Source organism: Balaenoptera musculus, chromosome 14 (genome assembly GCF_009873245.2).
Source record: "Balaenoptera musculus isolate JJ_BM4_2016_0621 chromosome 14, mBalMus1.pri.v3, whole genome shotgun sequence".
In the NCBI taxonomy this organism is placed as follows: domain Eukaryota; kingdom Metazoa; phylum Chordata; class Mammalia; order Artiodactyla; family Balaenopteridae; genus Balaenoptera; species Balaenoptera musculus.
In genome coordinates, this window is record NC_045798.1 from 6,642,802 (window position 1) to 6,669,124 (window position 26,323).

The following is a 26,323-nucleotide window of genomic DNA, read 5'->3' on the forward strand; positions in this document are numbered from 1 at the left end:
TCATAAGTTCATTTGAACCTTCCAGCATCCATTTGAGGTAGGTTCTCTCATGATCCCAGTTTTCCAGAGAAAGAAACAGGCTCAGAGAGGTCACATATGCAGATGTGGGATACTCGGGACCTGGGCCTATACCTCTACAGCGCTTCACCACACACATATCAACCTCTCAGCAACACAAACAGGACTCTTACTGGTCTCACTACTTGGACAAGAGTAATGACTCCTGGCCTTGGAATACGGTACTGTGCATGATAAATCAGAGGGGAGGGGAATCCCGAAAAAGGAAATTACACTTGTGCACTGCTGGTGGGAATGTAAAATGGTGCAGTCACTGAGGAAAAGAGTTAAACATAGAATCTTCATAGACGGTTAAACATAGAATTATCAGACAGTTAAACACAGAATTATCAGATGTCCCAGCAATTCTACTCTTGGGTATATGCCCAAACAAATTGAAAGCACAGACTCAAACAAATATCTGTACACCCATATTCATAGCAGCATTATTCACAATAGCCAAAAGGTGGAAATAACCCAAATGTCCATCAACAGAAGAATGGATAAACAAAATGTGGTGTATACATACAATGGAATGTTATTGAGCCCTAAAAAGCAATGGGATTCTGACATATAACTACAGCATGGATGAATCTTGAAAACATTATGCTGAGTGAAATAAACCAGACACAGAAGGGCAAAGATGGTATGATTCCATTTCTATGAAATACCTAGAATAGGCAAATTCAGAGAGACAGAAATTAGAAAAGAGGTTACCAAGGGCTGGCAGAAGTCGGAGTCGTTTAAAGGGATGCTGAGTTTATGCTGGGGATGGTGAAAAAGTTCTGCACATAGATAGTGATGAGGGGTACCCAGCAATGGTTAGGTATTTAATGCTACTGAACTCTTACAAGTAGTTGAATAATAAATATCACGTTATATATATTTTACTACAATTTTTTAAATGCTGAACAAACGGACTTCCCTGGTGGTGCAGTGGTTAAGAGTCTGCCTGCCAATGCAGGGGACACGGGTTTGAGCCCTGGTCCGGGAAGATCCCACATGCTGCGGAGCAACTAGGCCCGTGAGCCACAACTACTGAGCCCGTGCTCTAGAGCCCGCGTGCCACAACTACTGAGCCGGCGTGCCTAGAGCCCATGCTCTGCAACAAGAGAAACCACCACAGTGAGAAGCCCACGCACCGCGATGAAGAGTAGCCCCCTCTCGCCACAACTAGAGAAAGCCCGCGTGCAGCAACAAAGACCCAATGCAACCAAAAATAAATAAATAAAATAAAATAAATTTTTTTAAAAATGCTGAACAAACAAAAGGAAATGAAATCTAGTTTACAGAGCTGACTTTCCAAAGTGCAGTGCACCCGGCGTACTTTGAAATGACGTTCCACCGTGGAAAGAAACCGCACATTGTCTGAGGCCTCCATGTGGAACTTGAACAATTCAGTTAAGACGGGCTGCAGGTTGGCCACAAGCATAGAATCTGATTCCTTGATCACATCCAAGACTTTTCTGACTACTGGAAGCTTTGTTTGTTCATGGAGTGCACTTAGCGTGGCATTTCTTTCTCGCCAGAATTCAATTTCGGCCAGAGGACCATTCCCCTGAGAGATGACAGGAGCACACAAACAGCATCATCATTAGCGGGGAGTCCACACTTGTGGCTGTTCCTCCAGCATCCATGCCTCTCCTCCCAAACGCTCTAGTTAGGGGCTAATCCATACAAGGACTTCGGGGGCGGGCACTTGACCTAGGATGATCCAATCAGAGTGAATCTCAGGACTCCAGTCGGGAATAGTAGACGCTCCATCTTTCTCTGGACAAGGTGGTATGTGGATGTGGGGTCAGAAACTATTACCGGTTGCCACCATGAAGGAAACCAGCCTGAGGAGGAAGCCCCTTCAGAGAGGAGTTTGGAACCAAGAAATTAACAGAGCAACACAGCTAGAGTGCCGGAGTCTTGATCAAACCATACCTGAATCCAGCACTGCCTCTAGACTTCTCAGTTATGTGAGCCAACAAATCCTCTGTCTTATTTAAGCCAGCTGAGTTGGGTTTCCTGGTTGGTTTGTTTTTTTTAATTTTTAGCCCAAACATCCTGACCCACACACAGTATTATCTTTATCAATAACAGTCATCTATTAGCACACTAACCTCAGAAAGCCCAAGAATGACATCTAGGGTATGTTCACTTTGATATTTTTAAGGAGGTCACAAAACAGTAAGAAAAGAGGCTAGATCGCTCAGATCCCCAGATTCCTGGCTCTTTCTCGGGACAGCAAGCATGAACTAGATCAGGGATCTTCAAAAGCATCGCACACATTACCTGAGGCGTCTTTTTCATCTGGCCCTCAAGAGCTACTGATATCTGATTCAACCAGTTTATCACGCATTGCTCCAAAATTTCCACGGTTTCTGGGTCAGCTGCCAGGTCAGACACCTCTCCCTCTACACTGATGCTTGGCATTTCTAACTTGATCTCACCTAGTAGAATAAAAATGGTCAGTCAGCCACTAGTTTGGGGGAAATGATTACAGACAATGATGTTCAAGTTAATCAGCTGGCTCTTCTCTCCAGACATCAGTATATGGCCTGGTACTTCCCTGTCCTAATATTTGTATATCTCATTTTCTTTCATTAGAATGTAACTAAAACACTTTAGATAATTAGATCATTGCTCAGTGTTAAGCGCAATCAAAATGATTTAGCTATTTAAGACGGTCCTGAGTTTACAACCTAAGTGATGTCAATTTAAAAATTGAACAAACAGGGACTTCCCTGGTGGCCCAGTGGGTAAGAATCCACCTTCCGACGCAGGTTTGATCCCTGGTCGGGGAACTAAGATCCCACATGCCATGGGGCAACTAAGCCCACGCACCGCAACTACTGAGCCTGCACCCTATACAGCCCGTGCGCCACAACTAGAGCCCGCAACTACTGAGCCCGCATGCTCTGGAGCCTGTGTACCACAACTAGAAAGCCCACACGCCACAACGAAAGATCCTGTGTGCCGCGATGGAGATCCCACATGTCGCAACTAAGACCCAATGCGGCCAAATAAAATAAAATTAAATTAAATTAAAAATTGAACAAACAACCAGAGCTCAACAGATATTCGAGAAAGCCTCCAGCATGAAACAGACAGTCCAAGAATAAATCAGAAACAATGACTTCAGAGGAAATTGAGACAATGTAAAGAACAGACAAAAAAAATGTTTTAATCCCAACTATTAGTCTCAGAGATTTGAGCCAACATGGCATCCATCAAACAAGAACAGAATGCTATGGAAAAGGTACAATCACAAAATAAGAGGTCTTAAAAATTAAAAAGATGATAGCTGATGTGAAAAGTCTAATCAAAAGTTGTGAAGGTAAAAGTTGAGGAACTCTTCAGGAAAGTAGAGTACACAGACAAAGAGATGGAAAATGCAAGTGAAAAGACAGGAAACAGAATCAACAGCACATATCCAACAGGAATATTAACAAGAGAAAACAGAGACAAATAGTGGAGGAAATTATCAAGAGAATTTTTCATACTGAAAAGCTAGGTCTTCAGACTGAAAATACAGAATGCTTAGCAAACTGAATCTCATAGAGTACTTAGCAAAATGAATGGCAAGAGAACCGCCAAAGGTCCATCATTCTCCCTGCCCGAAATGCCCTTGCTTCCCAACTCCACATACCAACGCCTTGCTCATCTTTTCAGATGAGGTCAAATGCTGCCTCCTTCAGGAAGTCCTCTTTGATTCCCCCACCACTTCTCCAATATGGTCTCACTCTTCCAAGCCCTAAAGACCCTAATATCTCTCTCAAGCTCCTTATTCTGCCATAGTTCTTTGGGCACCGGATTATAAGATCCTTGAGGACAAGGATTCGTCATTCTTCATTCCTCTTTGTGTTTCTTACAATGTCCAGCTTGGTGTCTTTCATATCACGAGCAGGTAAACAAGAGTGATCATAAATTAAAACAAAAAAAAAACCTCCTGAACTCTTAAATTCTTCTTAAAGTAAACGCATTCTGCTTAACTAAGGAGGAGAAAAATAAAGCCTTACCTTCAAGTTGCTGCATTGTTCTTTGAATATTACTTGCAAATTTCTGTATGTTCATTAAAAATTCATCCCGTATTAATTGAATGCTGTGATATTCTATTGCTTCCCTGGGCATGCTAGGTAGGTCTATGTCATACTCAAAAGAGTCCAAGACTTCTCCAGATGTGAATCCCAGGCTCGCATCCTTGTGCTGACTGAAGGACAAGGCTGGCAAGAAAACCTGAAAAGCCAAGTTTAAGAATCAAATCATTTGTATCATTTTTTTAGATTCCACATATAAGCAATATCATATGGTATTTGTCTTTCTCTGTCTGACTTACTTCACTCAGTATGACAATTCCTCGGTCCATCCATGTTGCTGCAAATGGCATTATTTCGTTCTTTTTTATGGCTGAGTACAAATGAACTTATTTACAAAATAGAAATAGAGTCATCGATGTAGAAAACAAATTTATGGTTACCAGGGGAGAAAGCAGAGGGAGGAGGGATAAATTGGGAGATTGGGATTGACATATACACACTACTCTATATAAAATAGATAATAAGGACCTACTGTATAGCACAGGGAACTCTTCTCAATTCTCTGTAATGACCTATATGAGAAAAAAATCTAAAAGAGTGGATACAAGTATATGTATAACCGAGTCACTTTGCTGTAAAGCAGACTAACGCAACATTGTAAATCAACTATACTCTAATAAAAATTTTTTAAAAAAGAAGCAAATCACACGTCATGTTCAATAATTCATGCACTCAAGTTGCCTCTGGCTTTGAATACACTATAATAGAAAGTAACAACACAGTGACATGGTGAACTACTCCAGCCCAGAGCACAGATCTAAAGAAAGAGAAATTATATTTGACTGAGAATGGCCCAAGGGTAAGGAGTTTGAACCAAGCCTGAGGTGACTACCCAGAAGATAATACTGTATTTCTTTAGCTGCCGCCAGCCACAGGGCAGCTGAGTTAGAAACTACGGCACAGGGAAGCGAGAACTGTGTGTTAACCCATCAGCTAAGCTCCAAGTTTGTGTGAAGGTTAAAATAAAGAAGATACTGAGCACGTGGTCTTTGGGAAATTGAGTTGACGGAAGCATGAATTTATGAAATCACTTGAATACAATTACATAACTTACCCCCACATAGAAAGTGATGTACAAATGCCCACAGGTTGGTTGGCTTCTTTGTTTGTTTGGTGGGTTGGTTGATTGGGTTGGGTTTTGATTTTTAGTTTTGCCCATTTTTCTTAAAATTTGATACGTCTTTTAAGACTCTTTTAATCTACATGTACTTGCAATTTATTGAAGAATCCAGAATGTTTTGAGTTTCCCAGCCTGGATTTTGCTGACTGCACTCTCATGGTGGAACTCTACAAGCTCCTCTTGTCTTTTCCTGCAAATTGGCAGCTGGGTCCAGAGACTGGCTCAGAATCCCTTTGCCAAGACTATTGGTGTTTCTTCTATCAGGAGACAAATAATGTTTGGTTTTTCTCTCTTTTGCAGGGGGTTGTTTTTTTGGTTTTGGGGGGTTTTTTGGCCACCCAATGAGGCATGCAGGATCTTAGTTCCCCAACCAGGGATCGAACCTGTGCCCCCTGCAGTGGACGTGCAGAGTCCTAACCACTGGACCACCAAGGAAGTCCTCTCTCTTTCTTTTTTTCTTTTATTTTAGCATCCATTGATGTTCAATACCTAGATCCTTCAACACACTGAGAGCTGCACTACTGAAATAGTCTCATTCTAAACTTTCTTTTTTTAATGGCTGAAATGCTTTTATAAAGAGACACTTATCTATTTGATTATCCAGTTCATATAAACAAGGCAGAATAAATGGTTAGAGCCTTCCCTTTACTTGCCCAATTTTCAAAAATAATAAATTGGCCCCCTATCATCCTGCCCTCTAGTTTCCCTCTCATCTCATTCTCCTCCGTCTATATTCTCTCCCTTGGTTGTTTCATCCAGTCCCTTGGCTTGACTCCATGTCAGTGGCTCCCGTTTTGTAAAGGATCTCTCTGGTGGGCATGTGGAGAATATAGTGTAGGGGCAAAAGTAGAAGCTGGGAAATCTATCAGAAGCCAACTACAATAGTCCCAGCAAAAGACAACATTGAGGTCTTCCTGGCCACCCCATCCAAAATTTCAAAAGCCCTACTTTTACCACCTGCCAACATTTCCTAACCCCCTTCCCAGGTTCATCTTTCTCCTGAACTCCTGTCACTATCTAACATACTGTATATTTTCTCACTGATCTTGTTTAACGTAAATCTTCCTGACTAGGATGTAAGGTCTGTGAGGCACAGACCTTGACTATGTTGATTACTGCTATAGAATACAGTAAATGCTCAATAAATATTTCTGGAAGAACCCCTTGAGTTCTCCCCTGAGCTCCAGACTTACACATCCTGCTTCACACCTCAACTTGGATGTCTAGGAGGCATCTCAAGCTTAACATGTGCAAAATAGAGTTCTGGGTTTTTTCTCCAGATCCCTCCACCCCACCCCCCCATCTCAGTAATGACTCCAAAATCTCCCTGCTTGTTCAAACCCAAATCCTAGGAATGATTCTGGATGCTCTTTTCCTAAACCTCCATATCCAAGTCATCAGCGAGTCCTGTTGGCTCCGTGTCCAACACATTCTGGATGCTGTCTGCTTCCCGCTCCCTCCCCTGACTGAACTCCGGAGCCTAAACAACCATCATCCACCACCTGGACGTTTCCATGGCCTGCTATTAGGTCTACTGGTCCCATACGCTCTTGCCCCTGCATATGTTGTTCACACAACGGCCAGAAGAAAAATGCAAACCAGATCATTTTATTCCCGTGCTTCAAACCTACCTTCCTTTCCAAACTTCCCTCACTACTCTCCAGCTGCACTGGTCATCCTTCTGTGTCTGGAGCAAGCTAAGTCTGCTCCTGCCTCAGGACCTTTGCATGTGCTGTTTTCTCTGCCCAGGATGCTCTTCCTGCAGATCCTCACATGTCTGATGCCTTCACCTCATTCCCCCCTCAATTCAATGCCACTTCCTCAGAGGGGTCTTTCCTGACCACCTCAGTCCCACCCTATTACATATCCCTAATAACTTATCATTAGTGAATAAGGCTGCTTATGGGCTATTTTATTGGTTGTCTATAAAGAAAGCTCCGATGTCACCTCCCCACCAAGGTCGTCCCTTACCACCACCCCCTGCACACACACACACACACACACACGCATGCACACACGCATGCACACACGCATGAACAGGTCATTTCTATCACATTACTAGGGTTTATTTTCCTAATGCCACCTGTCACTACCTGATATTTTCCAGTTTATGTGTTGGTGTTTGGTGTCTTTCCCCCAGTATAAGCTCCCATAGCACAGGGCTGTCATCTGGACTGCTCACTGCTCCCCTGTCCCCAGGGCCCATGACAGCACCTGGAATCTAAGAGCTGCTGACCACCTCTTCGTGGAATCAGTGAATTAGATGGCCTTACTCTTTTTTTTTTTTTTTTTTTTTAAATATCACTTTTTTTTTTTTAATATTTATTTATTTATTTTTGGCTGTGTTGGGTCTTCGTTTCTGTGCAAGGGCTTTCTCTAGTTGTGGCAAGCGGGGGCCACTCTTCATCGCGGTGCGCGGGTCTCTTCACTATCGCGGCCTCTCTTGTTGCGGAGCACAGGCTCCAGATGCGCAGGCTCAGTAGTTGTGGCTCACGGGCCCAGCTGCTCTGCGGCATGTGGGATCTTCCCAGACCAGGGCTCGAACCCGTGTCCCCCGCATTGGCAGGCAGATTCTCAACCACTGCGCCACCAGGGAAGCCCAGATGGCCTTACTCTTAAACAGTGCTGAGATTCTTTTTTCCGTCTGTACTTACCTGACATATAATATCCTTCAGGAGACCAAGCACATGTGAATTTATAATTCCATACTCCAGTGTTTTGGGCATAATTTCCAGAGCTTCCTTCATGTCTGTCGCCTCAGAGATGGTCTCTAAACAGGAACAGATTTGGGGAATGAAATGAGGAGGGAAGTGGACACAGCTAACATTTCCCAGTGTACGGGAACCAGCTGCTCCTCCGCAAGTAACTACAAAGGAACGTTCCAGGCACAGGTCAGGATATGCGCTCACTGAGAAACAAATACACGCTGAGGGTCGTGCTGTGGTTCAGAGGTTCACACAAGCAGCACCCAAGAGCCACACACACGAGCTGATCTAGTTGGAGCGTCTACAGCTGAACAAGGATAGAAACACTTTGGATTTTCTAGAAACGTTTCTTGGGCTCCTTGCTTGCTCTGTCTCCCCACTCCCAGCCATGCCTCCCCAATTCATCACCAAAGTACCTTTCAAGTCATGGGCTTTTTGGGTGGTTTTTTGTTGTTTTTTTCTTCATTTTTTGGCCACACCGCACAGCTTGCAGGATCTTAGTTCCCCGACCAGGGATCGAACCCGGGCCCCGGCAGTGAGAGCGCCGAGTCCTAACCACTGGACCACCAGGGAATTCCCAAGTCATGGGGTTTTAAAAGACAAGTTTGGGAACAGTCTACCTCTCGGCCAGGTTTTCTCTGATGTGCACTCACTCCCTCCCCATCTCCCCACCATCCCCCTGATCAAAAAATCAGTCAGCACCAATCAGCTCGGTAGACACTTTAAAGGTCCCTTGGACCCTTCTCTCAATCTAACTGGGAAACACAGCAAACATATCAACTGCAATTATTTCACAAGCTTCAGCCTACATGCCTTTCCCTGCATCTGTGTAGATGCGCACCACTCTTTGCCTAATAGGTTTCTTTCTATCAGATGCTTCTTTACTGAAATAAATTTACTTAAAGGGAAACTATGTAAAAACTAAGTATGAAAAAAAAAAAGAAAGCTTGACATCAGTGAAAGATAACTGTAAAAAAAAATATGATGAGAGTAAACAGTAATAAAGCCGGGGTAAATGCCGTTCCCGCCCTGCCCAAAGCTGATTATTGTTGTTACAGTAAGTCCCCTACATACGAACCTTCAGGTGGAGAACTTTCAAAGGTGCGAACGTGCATCTGGTTCCAGCAAGGAACCAGACCCTGCGCCATCAACGTCAGGCATGAGTGCAATTGCAGCCTGCCCTCCATCTCCCACTGCTGATGATCCTTCAGCTCTACCATCTCCCACCCTCCTCCCTCCTCCAGTCAGTAACTCTTCCTGCCTGTTCACTCGATGCCAGCCCCTGGATGCCAGCTGCTGTACTGTACTACTGTGCTTTTGAAGGGACTGTACTGTAAGATTAAAACTGCTTTCCTTATTTTTTGTGTTTGTTTATGTATTATTTGTGTGAAAAGTATTATAAACCTAATACAGTGCAGTACTATATAGCCAATTGTGTTAGTTGGGTACCTAGGCTAACTTTGTTGGACTTAACGAACCAACCGGACTTACAAACGCACTCTCAGAACGGAACTCATTCGTATGTAGGGGACTTACTGTATTGGGTTGTGATTACTGTTAAAAGGGAAGCATTGGGCTTCCCTGGTGGCGCAGTGGTTAAGAATCCGCCTGCCAATGGAGGAGACACGGATTCGATCCCTGGTCCGGGAAGATCCCACATGCCGCGGAGCAACTAAGCCCCTGTGCCACAACTACTGAACTCCGTGCGCCTAGAGCCCGTGCTCCGCAACAAGAGAAGCCACCGCAATGAGAAGCCCGCGCACCGCAACGAAGAGTGGCCCCCGCTCACCGCAACTAGGGGAAGCCCACGCGCAGCAACGATGACCCAGTGCAGCCAAAAATAAATAAATAAATAAATTTTAAAAAGGGAAGCACTACGGGTTCCAGCCCTGGTCTAGGAAGATCCCACATGCTGCGGAGCAACTGGGCCCGTGAGCCGCAACTACTGAGCCTGCGCGTCTGGAGCCTGTGCTCCGCAACAAGAGAGGCCGCGATAGTGAGAGGCCTGCGCACCGCGATGAAGAGCGGCCCCCGCCTGCCGCAACTAGAGAAAGCCCTCGCACAGAAACGAAGACCCAACACAGCCAAAAATAAATAAATAAATAAATAAATAAAATATTAAAAAAAAAAAAAAAGGGAAGCACTGAGCTGAGATTGGCCCCTCCCCGGACAAGAACTGTGACGGGAGTCGCTGTTTAATGCTGAGCCTCTATCTGTCATCTTTCTTCTTATTCCCACTCACTTGGGAAGAACGAATTACAGGAGCTCAGAGCTTAGCGGTGAGGTCGGGATCCAAAGGGCCATCAAAGTTCAAAAAATGAAAAGAAAAGCAACAGAATGTTTGTTCTAGAATTGAGGGTATGCTATGCACAGGTTGGGAGGTAGAGGCAACGGCAGAAGAAATGGGGGAAGCGCAGTCAGAGAGAGTGGAGAGTCAGCCTGGATGGAATACGGCAAGAGGAAGAGCAAGGGGTCAGAAGAGACCAGAGAACAATCACTTGGGCAGTGCAGTGGGAATGCACAGCGGGAACATCCAGCCAAGAAGTTACCCTGCAGGATGAACTTGGCTTCTGAGTGGCACCTCCGTCTAAAAAAAAAAAAAAAATCACACAGCCGGGACTTCCCCGGAGGTCCAGTGGTTAAGACTGCGCTTGCAATGCAGGGGGTGCACATTTGATCCCTGGTCGGGGAGTTAAGATCCCACCTGCCACGAGGCACGGCCAAAACATTTAAAAAAATGAAATAAAATAAAATCACACAGTAACGTGGAGAAAGCCCACCAAAACTCGTCTTATAACTCAGGGTGACGTCATTTTGAATCTCCCTCTAATTGTTATAAATAGAACTAAGATGATATCAATGCAGTCAAGTCTCATTATTTGCAGTAGTTATGTTCTATGAAGTCACCACGAACACAGAATTACTGGATGCTGAGCCATTGTTCCTACAGGAAATACGGGTCTAGGTTCCTGTGAACCTCTGGTCACAACATTTTCATCAACCATCAATGTAAGCAGACCTCGGAGATACTGTGGTTTCGATTCCAGATCACAATAAAGCGCATATCGCAATAAAGCGAGTCACACGCATTTTTTGGTTTCCCAGTGCAAAAGTATGTTTACACTATGCTGTAGTCTATTAACTGTGCAATAGCATTATGTCTAAAAAAAACAATGTATATACCTTAATTTAAAAATACTTTATTGCTGGGAATTCCCTGGAGGTCCAGTGGTGAGGGCTCCTCGCTTCCACTGCAGGGGGCACAGGTTTGATCCCTGGTTGGGGAACTACGATGCCACATGCCGTGTGGCACGGCCAAAAAATGAAAAGAAAAAACTTTATTGCTAAAAAATGCTAACCATCGTCTGAGCCTTCAGTGCATCCTAGGAGTAACTTCAAAGATCACTGATCACAGATCACTATCACGAATATAATAAATAATGAAAAAGTTTGAAATATTGAGAGAATCACCAAAATGTGACACAGAGACATAAGGTGAGCAAATACTGTTGGAAAAATGGCCCTGATAGACTTGCTCCACACAGGGCTGCCACCAACCTTCAGTTTGTAAAAAATAAAAATGCAGTATCTGCAAAGCGCAATAAAACGAGGTCTGCCTGTATATAACCTTCTTTATGTGTGATTCCGTTTAAAGACACCTATTTAACACTACTGTTGATTCACTAACATTGAACTCATGGCCAACAGCACCATTACTTACGTCTGAACGAAGCTTAGGTAACACACGAGTTTTCTCTGCCAGGCACATCACAGCCTTCCTGTTCTCTGAGCGCTAGCCAGCGCTTCAGGACCTTCCTTGGGGACATTTTAAACAGCGAAATCACCCAAAAACCCCACAAAAATTAGAAAACTGTGGTACTAAACAGAGCACAATAAAGACACTTGTTTATAGCATTCAATGAAATAAGAAGGCAGTGCACGGCCTTGCCCAACCTCAGCAGGGTCCATGAGTGTTGGGTGACTCAAATTTTCCCCACTCTGTATATGTCCTTAAATGACCATGAAAGCATCGAAATACTGATTGGGAGTTTAAAATTTTTGAGTGAGTCGTTGAATTTGCAAATATGGAATCCATGAATAATGAGGATTGACAGTACTGATAAAAAAGCTATCTTCTCAAGGACATGTAAAAATTAAAAATGAGTCTCAGACATATACACACGCACGTGCATGCACACCCACACTCACACACGCTCATGCTGGAAAGGTACCTTTTGTATTTCTGAGAAAATATACCACATTCTGGTTCAGAAACTCCTCAGGAACAGGAGTACGAAGCACATGGAGATATGTCTTTTCCACGATTTGCTTAACAGTTTTCTGAAACACGGGGAACAAAAAAGTCACGTGGAGATACAACCGTGCATCCAAATCACCTAATATTCACGTACACTTGAGCTCTCCACTCCACGCACTGCTGAACTCATTTCCCAGCAGACCACACTCATGAGCTGAAATTCACCCAGACGCTGAACTCTAAGCCTGACTCTTTCACCAACTGGCCACTGCAGCTACACTTGAAGAAAGTGACCTGGGAAATGCCCAGATCGAGCTTTTCTGGGCCACAAATTGCAACAAACCTGTTCTGAATTCGGGTATTTTGTGGGGAGGCATATTCACAGAGCAGCTGAACCTAATTTCATTTAGCACAGCTCAGGCCAAATGTGTTGACATCCTAACTTTAGGCTCCCTCCCTGGGATTTGTGCAGTAAATGGTTAACTCAGCAGGCCTGGGTTGTCCAAACCCTGCACATTCCAAAGGTTCTCAAGACTAGCCCGGAACCGGCTGCTGGGTGATGACCTCTAAGCTTTTGGAACATCCTGGCTGATCTGAGCAGCTCTGTATACCTGGGGCCTTGGGTCATGCTGCAGAGTTTACACTAACAACATGATTTATGCTGAATGCCCTGGGGCCCTGGGGCCCTGGGTCACCCCGCATCAGTTTGGCCTCTGGGGCAGCCGGGGGGCGCTGCAGACTAACTGTGGGCACTTCACACCTACGTGATTGACCCCCAGTAAAAACCCTGGACACCAAGGCTTGGGTGAGCCCCCCTGATTGGCACAATGTCCTACGTGTTGTCACACATGGCTCCTGCGAGAATGAATGCTGTCCTTGAAGCCCCACTTGGAAAGGACAACTTGTGCCTATTTTCTCCTGGACTCTGCCCTGTGTGCCTTGTTCTCTGTTTATACTAATTTGCACCCTTTCATTGAAATAAACTATAACCATGAGTATAAAAGCTTTCCTGGGTCCTGTGAGTCATTGTGGCAAATCATTCAATCCGAGGGTGATCTCGGGGACCCCCAGACACAGGATTCTATCATCTCCACTCCAATACAATACGTTCCTTGTATGAGCTGTGTCGGTTACCCAGACTCATCCGAGGGCGTGAAATTCCCATTACCCCACCCAAGAGGAGAAAGAGCCATGCGTACTTTGACATGGGGGTTCTCTACCCTTTCTTGGTCCATTTCTTCACCCTCTAGGCCAGTGGAAGGCTGAGGTATGGAATACGTTCTCAGCTGCAAATTCTTAGCTGCAAAACATGATTCAATGCATGAGATGAAATACTTGGAAAATGAGTTTTCCTACCATCAAGACCAGACCTGCATCTTGGACAACAGCATATTTCATTCAATCGGCACATAATCAAAAAGCTGAACGTACATTTTTTACAAACAAATCCTACTGAAGCCTTGACTTACATTATAATTAGGAGAGTTGTGCTGCAGTTTTGATGGGTCCTCAGTTGGAAATTTAACACGTGCGTGTGTGCATGTGTGCATGTGTGTGCGTGTTCCAGCTACAGGGTCCAATGAGTGACTTCTCTGAGATTTTTACTTAAAAGGGGGGGGTTTATCCTTAGGATGAGACTTATAGTTAACATGTTAGCATCTACTCCTTTTTCACTATAAAACTTGAAACTGATGGGGGACGGAAAGAAAAGTAATCTAAATAAAATGAACGTATGTATGCCTTGCAAGTCCACGGTTATCGACGTGGACCTGGAAACCTCACAGTTGCCAGTCACAGCCCTGAGAGCTTCTGACGAAGCCTGCAGAGAAGGGAGAGCTTTCCCAAACTGTTTGGCTCTTCCTTCGAAAGGCACTGGACAAAGTCAGTGCGACTTTGGAATCAAATCAACGTGTGGGGTCGGAATCCTCTCTGCAATGGGTTTTCTCATCCATAAACTGGGACAATAACATCTACTGGGTCAGACTCGGGAGGATTCGATTATAGGTTGGCGGAGTGTCGGGCACGCTGGCTGGCAGAGGAAACAGTCTACGGCCGGGAGAAGCAGCATTATTACAGCAAGAGCAACAGCCTGGACTCAGAAATACACTGATGGGTATACTCAATGCCACCGAGCTGTATGCTTAGAAATGGTTAAAATGGTATTTCATGTTACATACGTTTTACCACGATAAAAAGAAAAGAAAAGAAAAAAATACACTTGGAAGGAACGTTAATTTGCTGTGTCAGAGAAGAGTTTCCTGACCCTTTTCTCAAGCAGCCTCCTCTCTCCCAAGTCTTTCCTGATCATGGATTTATTGGTGCCAAAGCAGGAAACCATCAGTAAACGTGGCTGTGGCCCTCATGACCACCGTCTGCCTTATCAAAATCCAACCTAGACAAGTCTCAGTAAGAACGGATGGTCTGCATTTCTAAACATGTAGTCCTCCCTCTCCCCTCCCCCAATCTTTACTAGGGAGGGGATTATGTCGTGGTGAAAAATAAATTCTTCTGAAAAAACTAAGATGACTATAGGAAACACTGCGCATCGCCCCAATCCCTTTTCCTCTCTGGTTTTCAAATACTCAGGATCTTGGTAAAGTGCAGTGTCTAACCCACAGCTTCTGCTGCTGTAAGTGAAGGTGAGTTTCGGGAGGAAGGGGGCTGTTTAGCTCCGGTGACGACGTGATGGTCCGGAGCAGGGTTTCCGTCTCAGCACTTCCGGCACTTGGGGCTGGAACGTTCCGTGTCGTAAGGGCCAGACCTGAGCGTCGTAGGACGTTTGGCAGCACCCCTGGCCTCAACCCATGAGATGCCAGGAGCCCCTGCCCTCTAGCTGTGACAACCAAAAATGTCTCCAGACATCACGAAATGCCCCTGGGGGCCAAAATCACCCCTGGTTGAGAACGCAGCCCAGAGAACAGGGTCAACGCATGCAGCCACGGCTGCTTCATCACTACAGGAAAGTAACTCAAAGCCTGCGGGGGACCGAGTGTCACGGCCCAGCCGGGAGTGTCACAGCAACCTCTCTAACGTAGACATTTCAATTCCTTAGCGGCAAAAGCCTCGACTCGGGCCTCAGATTCGCCCAAAGAAATGGCATCTGTAGCTGGCACAGTGGAAGCCTTCTCTACACAGCCCACGCCGTGCGCTCTTGGCTGAGCTGTCAGAGACACTGCCGTGCAAGCCTGGGTGTTTTTATGTTATGTGCTGTTCTGCGTGGAAGGGTGCCACCCCCCCCGCCCCGAATTCGTGTCCACCCAGAACCTCAGAATGTGACCGTATTTGGAAGCAGTGTCTTTGCAGATATAATTAGTTAAGATGAGGTCTGATAAAATAAACGTTCACATATTGAGATACAGAGAAGTCGTTCTGGCTTCTACGTGAGTTCACTTGGATTTGATGCTAACTTAAATAGCTTGTATGTGGCCTATCAAACAGAGATTGTACATCTGCTTTAATTATTAAACAAAAGGGCACACTGACCAGAAGTAAAGATTGTCCATGTTGAAAGTAAAGATTATAGAGTTACAGATGTAGAAAATAAACATATGGTTACCGGGGCGGGTAAGGGAGGGAGGGATAAATTGGGAGATTGGGATTGACACATACACACTACTATATATAAAACAGATAACGCATAAGGACCTACTGTATAGCACAGGGAACTCTACTCAATACTCTGTAATGGCCTACAGGGGAAAAGAATCTAAAAAAGAGTGGATATATGTGTTTGTATAACAGATTCACTTTGCTGCACAGCAGAAACTAACACAACATTGTAAATCAATTATACCCCAATGAAAAAATATTTTTAATAAATAAAAAATAAAGATTAAATGCCTCCCTTCCTGGGATGCCAGCGCTGGTCCTCCTTTGATAATACGACTCCCTTCCCAGGTGCCAAGGCCTTGCTGTATGTGCTGTACATGTACATGCTGGTCTGTTGGTTTTTTTGTTTGTTTGTTTTTTGAAACCTTGAAGAAATGTATCCCTGACTTGTTTAATGTTCTTTGTTCTGACAAGATATAAAACTGTGCTGAAAACCCTGCTTCCCCAGAGCAGCTTCTCAGAGTAACCTGGGAAGCCGGCCCCAGGCTATAGTCCTCAGTTTGGCTCGAATAAAAATCTTTTCTATTCTTATTATTGATTGTTTATTATTTTCGTCAACAGGTCATAGTGGAGAGGGTAGTCCCTGAATCCAATGACTGGTGTTGCTATGAGAGAAAGGAGGTGATTCACACACACACACACGCACACACACACACACACACATACACACACGTATACACACAAACACACATACACACAAATACACACAGTCACACACATACACGCACACACACATGCATACACACATACACACACATACACACAATCACACATACACGCACGCACATACACACATACACGCATACACACATGCACACATACGCTATATATTAAAACACATACACACGCACATACAAACATATATACACACATGTATACATACAAACACACACACAAATACACACATTCACACATACACACAAACACACACACAAATACACACATTCACAAATACACACATTCACACACATACACACACATGTGTGCACACATACACATACATACACGCATACACACATGCACACACATGCACGCATACGCGCGCACACATACACACACATATACACATACACACACACAGGGCAGACAACCATGTGACGACAGAGGCATAGATTGGAGGGACGTGTCTACAAGCCAAGGAACATCAAGGAAGCCTACAGCCACCAGAAGCTGGGGGAGGCCAGGAAGGATCCTCCCCCAGGGCCTGCCCACACCTTGATTTTGAACTTGTAGCCTCTGCACTGTCTCCTTCAAGGCAGTGCTGTTGTTCTAAGCCACCCAGTCTGTGGTCCTTGGTTATGGCAGCCCCAGGTAGTTAATAATGAACCCATGCACACCCAGCACTTTCTCCTTGTACTTCTTACCAAGTCGCAGCTTCACAAAAGTAAAAAGCAGAAACTGATTCTCATCTGGGCACGCGGACCCCTCCCTCCGGACGCATGCCCCCCAGTGCCGCTCACCCCCAATTCCAGACCTGATGCTCTATCCGCCGACTGGGTCTCTTCTTCCTCTTCTTCCTCCTCAGACGGGCTAGGAATCTCGGCGTCTTTATAGCCACATAAAGCAAAAGAAAAAAAAAAAAACGTAACTGTTCCACTGCTCTCCTTGGCCCTGAGGGTTGGTCCGTGGCCCCGGGAGAGTCGTGCCTTTACGGTCAGTTGGAGGAAGTCATCGACAAGACAGGACCACTGCCCGACCCGCGAGCTGACCCCGGGCAATCGGAGGCCCCTTGCCCCTGCCCTGTCCTGGGGACGCCCACCCTGCCCACCATGCCCACCACGAGAGCCGTCTCAAGAATGCACCTGGAGAGATCAGGTGTGGCTGAGACCGCCAGACAGTGTGGGTGCCTGAACCCCGGGAAGGCCTCTCTATAAACTCTTAGATGCCGGCGGGCGGGCAGTGATCTCGGCCAGCCACGCCCAAGACCGCCACCTACTGATCCGGAGTGGCTGCCTCTTTCTCTGGTCTCTCCTTGCCCTCCGTGTATGGCGGTGGTTTGCGAACCAACACACAGTCCCACAGAAACATCCCAGTTACTGGAAACAGCCTTAAGGGACATGAAAGAAAGATTTGTGCAAATTCTCCAGGGAGATGAAGGACACAGGATGATCACATAGTTACAAGCACCCCAAAGAAATATAAATGACCATCATGCATAAAAAAAGAGGCTCAACTCCACTAATTATGATACAAATGTACATGAGAACGAGGAAGTGCATCCACCTTTCATCTATGGGGTTGGCAAAAATTTTAACGATAATACCCAATGTTGGCAAGGATGTTGGCAAATGGACACCTCATCACCGTTGCCAGGTGTGGACTGGGAGGGCCATTCAAGAGAGCAGTTTGGCAGGACCCATCCAAGCTGTAAATGCACGCACCCGCCTAACCCACGGTTCCACTTTTAGAAATCTCTCCCACGAAATACCGAAAGCGTACAAAGGTAGACGCACATTGTGACGTTGTGTGTAAAATAAAATACTGCGGAAAGATAAATGTCCAGTTATTAGGGAATGGATAAATAAAATATGGTGCATCTATAAAGTTACATAGATCTACAGGTACTGACATGAAAAATTCTGCAAGATATCTTTGAGGGAGGACCAGTCACAACATACTATATAAAGAGTGATCTTATTTATGATTTCAGGAACTCTATATATATCTACATATTATCATTGTATACATACCATTATCTGGAAAGATATAAATGATGACAGATAGATAGATAGATAGACAGATAGATTGATCTGAGAAAAGATCTGGCAGGATATACACCAAACTACCACTAGTGGTTACTTATAGGAATGGGAGCAGGGTTGAGGGAAGAGTGAAGGATTATCTTTTCACTTTTTATTTTCTGTGTTTCTAAATTCTATGTTATGTGAATTTTTAAGAGAACATCTTCCAGTAATACTTACTGGAAGTAAGTATTAATTACTTAATACCGTGTAATTTTTAAATTACTGTGTAATTTTGCAATTTCTAAAAATTACTGTGTAAAAATGTAAGCAAGTTATTAAGTGATATGGACAGGATGATTCCATTTTGTTATTTCAAGAAACAACACATGCTTAGCTATTAGAACAGCATCTTGGACTAGCTGCTGCTGGTCTAGACACCCCTCTTTCCTCAAGACCACCCTGCCAGCATCTGTCTCCATTCAAATAATTTTTAACCAGGAGCAGAGAGAAGTCTTGACCAGGGGAGAGGCAGAAATAGAGAGAAAAGAGGGATGAAGGGACATGCACTGGCCCCACTCCAGGTCCTCTGGACAACCAGAGACCCCATAAAGGATCCAATAAAACTGTCCAAGGGTCTTTGTAAGTCTGCAGGCTTAATAAGCAGAGGGTGAGTGACAACTTGAAACCCGGAGCTGGGGAGGAGGTCCCGTCTCCCCACCTCTGTCCAGAACCCAACCCCCAACACTCAACACCATTCTAGTGCCCCCAGGAGCAGTAGCTTTGAGTTTCTGGGGCCGGCATCCTCAGCAGGGAATACACTGCCATTCTCAAGATGTGATGACAGTGAGAAGACCCAGAAAAGGAGGGGAAGAACGTTGGGGTGCGCTGAGGGGTGGGTTAGAGACAGACCAGAAACAGACATAGTGCTCGGAGGATTTCCGAGGACACTTTGGAGGAATTAAGCAGGGGGACCCTCGGAAGTGAGACTAAAATCTCCTTCCACATAGAACGGGGGCATCCTGCCAGGAGACACCGGGCTGAACATGTGGTAGTATACACAGCACAGAAAACAGCCACGAACTATTAACAGAAGCCCTCAGAGGTCACAAGAAGTCCAAGTCGCATTCATTTCTTAGGGTCTTGGTATATATATATTTTTAAGTATACAAAGTCAGGGTTACTGAAATATGGTACATGTAAAATAGTCAATCCTGTTAGTGCATCTTTGTATCCAGAATTTCACTTGGTGATCATGAGAGTCTAAATTCAAGGTCCTATTATAATGTAACATCCAGGTCCAAAGGTCTGCTGGGGAAGGGAGGGGGGGATAGAGTTAGATTCCAAATGTTACGAGGGTCATCCCTCTGGGTGTCATTTGCCATTTGTTATTGTTTATTTATGGGCTTGGATTTTTCTACAGTGAATATGTGTATTATTTTGTGCAAAGAATGTACATTTAAAATAAATGTGCCTACAACCTTTTAAGAAAAAAAAAGTTCTGCCTGGCTCTGCCATCCCACCCTGTGAAAGGTCCTGTAGGGGATCCAGAAGTTCGTGAAGATGTGACACTAGCACAGGAGACTGACATTGATGGGACACATCACACAAACCCGGTCCGTGACAGCTGCACTGATACTGGTGCTCCTACTGGGAGAGAACTTGTGTGTCTCTCAGTCTCCTTTCTGAGTGTCCCCTGCACTCTGTCCTGTCTCCCCCTCCCCCCCCACCCAGGCCATCTCTGTGTCCCTGGGCTGGACCAGCCACCTCCACAGAAGGTTCTGGGCATCAGTCACTGTCATTATTTTTATTTAAAATGCTAAATTGTTCAACATAAACGTTTAAATCTACTGTAATTTTTTTAAAACCTTGTTTTGGTGTTACTTTACAATAGCACGTCGGGAGCCTGGGAAAATAGGAAGGGGCACGCTTCTCCACCTCTGGGAGACCCTGTCACCATCTGAGAGCGTGAGGATGAACTGACCCTCTCAGCCCCTGGGCCACTTCTCTGTCCGTCTATGACACGTCATTGGACAGCGACACATAGTCTTCTGAGCCTTTACTATGTGACCTGTGTGGGTGAGCTAGTTAACCCTCTCTGTGCCACAGCTTGCTCATCTGTAAAATGGGATAACAATACACCCACGTCATGGGATTAATAGCTGATATACGCGTTTGGAACTGTACCTGGCACAGAGTAAGCGCTAAATGAGTGTTTGCTGTGGTTATTCATTCAAGGTCCGACTTTCCAAGTGGGCTTGTCCAGTTCACCCAGTGGCTGGACTGTGCCTGCACACGGTGGGCGACAATACGCATTTGCGGACGGCACGGGAGGCCAAGAGCGGGGTGGGCGGGGGTCTGCAGTCCCCGCGGTGGTGAGGCCGGGAACGGGGCAGGAGGGGGCGCGGCGGGAGGGCGGCCGCGGGGCTCACCGATCTCCACCTCCACTTCCTCGGGCACCACCTTGCGGTAGAAGAAGAGAGTCGAGGCGCCCTCCTCGTCGCTGGTCTGGTTGAGGAAGTGCAGGATGAGGTCCTCGACCTCGCCGTCGTTGCGGTTCAGCAACTCCTCGAAGAGCTGGGGGTCTGTGATGCCGAAGGCGGTGTACACTCGGTCGCGCATCCACAGCACCCGCAGGTCGTCCATGGCGCCGCAGAGCCGGCAGCAACCGCAGCACCGGGCTCAGGGAGCAGAGCGCCGGGCGGGCGTCTGTGGCAACGGCGCCCCTAGCAACGGGCGCCCCGGCAACGGCCGCAGCGGGCGCGGGGACCCACGGTCTCCGGGCGCCCCTGCACCCGGGTCCCGCGCTCACAGAAGCGCGAAGCGGCACCCGGGAAGGTGGCGCGGAGCGCCCGGGGAGGGGCCGCGGCGCCCCAGCCTGCGCGCGGAGGGGGGCCGGGCCTCTTCCCCCGGATGGGCGCCCCCTTCCTCCTGGGAGGACCGAGATGAGCTGGACGGCCGCACGCAAGCCCCTGGGACGGAAAGACGTGTAGGAAGGCAGCCGACTGCAGACCTGGAGGTGCGCCAGGAGCCTTGTAAGTGCTGCATGCGCAAGGCCTCCTGTGATTCTCACCGCCACCGCGTCTGCGACTGTCCTGCCCGCTTTGTCGATAAGGAAACAGTGGCAAGATACGTGACAGACAAGGTCACGGTATCTCGGAGGTGGTAGAGGCAAAGTTGGACGCGAGGCAAAAGGACTATAGTCTGAACCCTCGGGTCGCTATGGATCAAAGGGCGTCAGAAGAGCAAATACACGGCGAAGATTCCCAAGAAGGGGCAAGCTCCTTCTGGTGTACCAGGATCAGGGAAGGGGGAGCCCCAAGAAGGGACACTGGCTACAGAGTAGGAGAAGCCGAGCTCTTCGGCTTTGTAGCCAATCCAAAGCCTAATAAAGCAAAACACCCACGTTTCAAAAATAGAGATATATTTATTTTTCATTAGTAAAGGGAAGTTCAATACTGATAGGAAGATGCAAATTTGTCCCTTCATACATCTGTGGATCTTTAACTTGTTCAGTCGTTTTCCCTCATTAAGCCCCTAGATTACTGGGCTGACCCTAAGAACCTAGCCTTCTTATTGGATTTTCCCATCAAGGAACAGGTGGAATGTTCTAAGTATTTCTTAAAATTCTAAACCAAAGTTCAGCATCATTGGCCTGGCTGTTGGAAAATCACTACTCCGAACTGTCTTATTTTCATCATCTTGAATTAAGATTTCTTAATAACCGTGCTGGAGATATACCAGATGGCATACAAGCAAACCTGGCTTTAAATTTTTAATAAAGTTGTTTTTAAATGCAGACTGCAGAACAGTTGAAGTTATTTTTATTTCTGTTTTCCAAAATGAATCAGGCCCTGAAGTGTCTGAATTTTTAATTCGTAAACATAAGAGTTACCTATCCTATAGTCTACGCCTTTTTAAACTGCTGCAGAACGAAAATTCAGATCAGAATGTTGTTATAAAATACGCATTCCAGAAATGAGGACAGAGTGGCATTCAGTGAAGGGTGAGTCTCCTCAAAGTCCTAGCCACAATAAACTGCCAGCCCACAGGCTCAGCGTGACCCCCATCAAACCCCCTTTGCACTCCTTAACTCAGCACAATCACATCACCACCAGGACCTTCTTCACCCTTGCAGGGCGAAATCAAACTCTATTTTACTGAAGAAAGCCCTTGGATTTTTATGTTAGGATGAACACCTGCATGAAAACTGGAAGACGCGGCAGTCGTGACTTTTCGTGTTAGGAAAATAAACAGATGAACTTAGCATCATCCAGACAACTGACCATTTTCCCTCTGCATGCCTGCTATCAAGGGAATGAAGTTATGTCTTAAGAACTGTATACATAATAGTTCTACCAAACAGCTTAACAAACAAAACAGAGCAACTGCTCTGGTAACATGACACTGGAACCAGTAGCTTTATATTAAGAAAGAAAATTTACCTTGGTGACTAAAAGACACCATCAAACTGTAATTTTAGAGAGTTCTTTCACAAAAATTAGGACTAACAATCTGTCTTTTATACCATTACGTTCTACAGAACTACTACATAGGTTTCAGTTGAAAAGTGACTCTTCACCCTCTGTTCTATGCCCTGATAGAGGCGTTCACTGGAATTAAAAAGTGGCCCCCGTGACAACTGCCAATGGGGACAGAAAAGAATTCTAGCAGATCCTGTACGTCTCTTGTTTACTAGTCAGTTAACTTGTCAGTTAAAATGGTGGGTTTCCTAAGGATGAATTAGTTACCATCTTGGAGTAAAATAATAAAAATAAGAACTTGTGAGGGACACATTTGAAACCTGGAAGGCATTATTCAGATTTCGTATTCACCCAAAAGAAGTGTCCAAGTGCCTTTCTGAGGAAACTTAACGTTGACAGCAGTAGCATTTTTAAGAGTTTCATCAGCATCGTTTTATGTTTGATATTATGAGGGACAGCATCTCATATGAGAGGAGTAGCATGGAATCTTTACTACAATTTAAAAGGTTTAATGTCAGAGTCACAGTTATGTCATGATGTTCAATTCATGCCTCTCAGCAAATAGGCCTTGAAATTACCTGAAAAGATACGCTTAAATTCAGGGCTACCATGATCTTAGCTTGTAATGAAAACCCTAAACTCTCTATCACCAGCCAAGGTGAAGGAGACAAGCGGGCCTCTTCACGTGAGTTACTCAAAATGTTAAGAAAGCGAAAATACTGCAGGTTTCTTTTTGAAAATAATTATCTAAAATCAATTACAGTAAAATATGAAAAACGAACATAATTTACAAGAATACAGGACAGATCAAAATGTTCAACAGGACTGACTCAAATGTCAAGTGAAAAGATGAATTTAATCTGAAGATTATACATTAATGGCTTAGTAAGAATTGGTTTTCAACTGATTCAAATAGTTTTTAAAAGTTTAACTCTAAATGCCTTTATTAGACATTTATTTCGAATTAGTCTGAAAGTGAATCATTATAATTATACTGTTCTCAAGGATAGTTGCAACCTCTTCATGGTAAAATATCTTAATTTATATTTTATTATAAAAATATACAAAATACTACTTTTTACCTTTCCTTCACTCAGTATAAACCCCTTTTGGTTCAGGAACATCAGCCAAGCTGGTCACTAAGTTCGAATCATATCCATATTACATCTTCTATAGTCACACTGGATTTTAAGGCTCAGTACACAGTTTATCTTCCCAAACATACAATTATCATAATTGGTTTTATGTAAGGATAACAGGATAAGAGTCCTTAAAAAAATATACAAGTGGGATAACCATTTGTTGTATGTTATTTTATCCCATTTTCTCCAATTATTAAAACAAGACAAAATCGTAGAAACAATTCTACTTGTAATTCTAGATAGTATACGATAAAAAAAGTTTGCATACTTTTAACCAAGCAAAATAAATGTGAATCTTTTGATTAACCATCATTAAATTTTTTTAAAAACTACTTAACTTCAGCTGTTGGAAAATATTATCTGACAACTTCAGGTGACAGAATAACTCTAGTTTTTTTTTAAATAAGTTGAAAAGGAATCAAGTATTTAAGACCATTTTCAATTAGCCATTCAAAACTGGCTTCTCTCCCCCAAGCCTATATTTTTAAAAATAACTTTAACATAACTTTTGGCATTAACTTATATTTGCTCATCATAAAAACTGAAAGAAATTTCTATATCTGAAATTGAGAAACTTTACAAAATATTTAACATATGAGGAAGAGGTATATCTTACAGAATCATTTGGCTATCTCATAAGGCAGTTAATGAAGATGGAATTTTTCCTATCGTCAATTTAACATAAGGAAATTCTACAACATGATAATTCTCCTTAAATCTGAAAGCTTGTTGGATACAGCAATATGATCATGCCATGTCGTCGCTAAACTTCGAAGAAAGTAATCTGAGTGAGAAAGGAACAAATTTGGTGCCTGCACCAACGTAGAATTTGTTCTGAAATTCTACCCTAAAAAAACAAACAAAACAAAACAAAACAAAAAACCATGTATTAATGAAAGATTCTGAATAACACTTGCTACATTTCTTAAAACAACATTTATAAGTTAAAAAAAAAAAAGTTCCTGTGCTTCTGAAGTTGCTTCATTCCATACATGCTCTTGGCACAAATACTTTTACTTAGATAAAATACACACACACACTGGCCCTTTGTTGCCTTTCTCATGAAGAAAACGCTGACACCTCACGTCACCTCCCACCCTATGGACATACACATGAGTATTAGGAACCTCTCCCTCCTCAGTAACTGGATACACAGACAAGTAATCTGATATACACTGTAAAACATTAAGAAATATGGTTTACAATAAGATAAAGCAACCTGTCAGACCCAAACTGAATCGAAAGTGTGAAATACACAAAATTATTCAGCAAGCGTAAACTTGCTTTTACGTGTCGGCGACAAAAGCTCAGAAACAAAATACAATTTTAGCTCAGGGGATCGGAATACAGATCCCAATCCCGGGAAGGGAAGAGCTAGCCTAAATAATATATGTATACATACACATATCACTGGAACTGTTACACGTATATGCAATGTATTGGGGGAGGAGGGTGTTAGATTTTTTTTAAGTACCAGTTCCAAAGCTAAATTCCAAACTCACCAGTGGAGGCGGATGGCGTGAAGAAATGCAGAAAGCCCTTCCATGATCAAAAGGATGAAAATTGTCAAAACTGCAAAGAGAGCGATGACCGGGAGCAGGAGCAGGACCCCGTAGGTCGTGTCTACCCGGAGGCCGACTCGCATCAGCATGGCCCACAGCACGTCAGACAACTCTGCAAGGCAAGCATTCTGCAGAGTTAACTTCTGTTCACCTTCAGTGAGTCACTTCGATTAGCTACTTAGACTGGGTTTCCTTCTGAAACAATTTTGAATTGTTATCCCTAAAATAAATACACACCCATATGAGATAGACGTAATCGGCTTCCCACGTAAAAGTTAACTGGCAACTTGATCATCTCAAACACGGAGGAAGACCTGACATTCCAGAGAAATCAGAGGCCTGCCTGCCTGCCAGTGAGAGATCCTGACCCACATAGGGGTCCGGCTGGCTCTGTCCCAACGCAGCACTGGGCCAGGCAGCGGGAAGCTGGGCGTCAGTCCTGACTCGGCTACTAACTGACCGGGTGGGTGACCCTGCGCCAGCACCAACCCTCCCTGGGCTTCAGTCTCCTCCTCTGTAATATGAGGATGATGGACCCCCTCCAGCCAGCAAGTCCTAGACTTGCGGCTATGCTTATAAAAATATCAATGTAACAACAACAACAAAAACCTCTATCATCT

At 44.6% G+C, this 26,323-nt stretch overlaps 2 protein-coding genes and 1 non-coding gene across 3 annotated transcripts in view; all 3 read right to left on the bottom strand.

The window, feature by feature from the left end:
• Positions 1-21,394, bottom strand: part of DNAH10 (dynein axonemal heavy chain 10) — a 148,041-nt gene extending 126,647 nt beyond the window's left edge. The window contains exons 1-8 of the mRNA XM_036874706.1: positions 20,948-21,394; positions 17,309-17,380; positions 13,425-13,525; positions 12,200-12,308; positions 7,917-8,032; positions 4,065-4,281; positions 2,338-2,495; positions 1,385-1,615 (exon numbers count right to left, since the gene is read on the bottom strand). Of these exons, the coding sequence (XP_036730601.1) occupies positions 1,385-1,615; positions 2,338-2,495; positions 4,065-4,281; positions 7,917-8,032; positions 12,200-12,308; positions 13,425-13,525; positions 17,309-17,380; positions 20,948-21,161 (1,218 nt within the window). The 5' untranslated portion in view covers positions 21,162-21,394. The remainder of the gene's footprint in view (positions 1-1,384; positions 1,616-2,337; positions 2,496-4,064; positions 4,282-7,916; positions 8,033-12,199; positions 12,309-13,424; positions 13,526-17,308; positions 17,381-20,947) is intronic.
• Positions 8,469-8,540, bottom strand: TRNAE-CUC. Its single transcript has one exon. It is a non-coding gene; the product is annotated as a tRNA-Glu (tRNA).
• A 2,442-nt stretch (positions 21,395-23,836) lies between the features above and the next one.
• Positions 23,837-26,323, bottom strand: part of ATP6V0A2 (ATPase H+ transporting V0 subunit a2) — a 35,830-nt gene continuing 33,343 nt past the window's right edge. Inside the window, exons 19-20 of the mRNA XM_036874705.1 lie at positions 25,644-25,815; positions 23,837-24,988 (exon numbers count right to left, since the gene is read on the bottom strand). Coding sequence (XP_036730600.1) covers positions 24,889-24,988; positions 25,644-25,815 — 272 coding nt within the window. The 3' untranslated portion in view covers positions 23,837-24,888. The remainder of the gene's footprint in view (positions 24,989-25,643; positions 25,816-26,323) is intronic.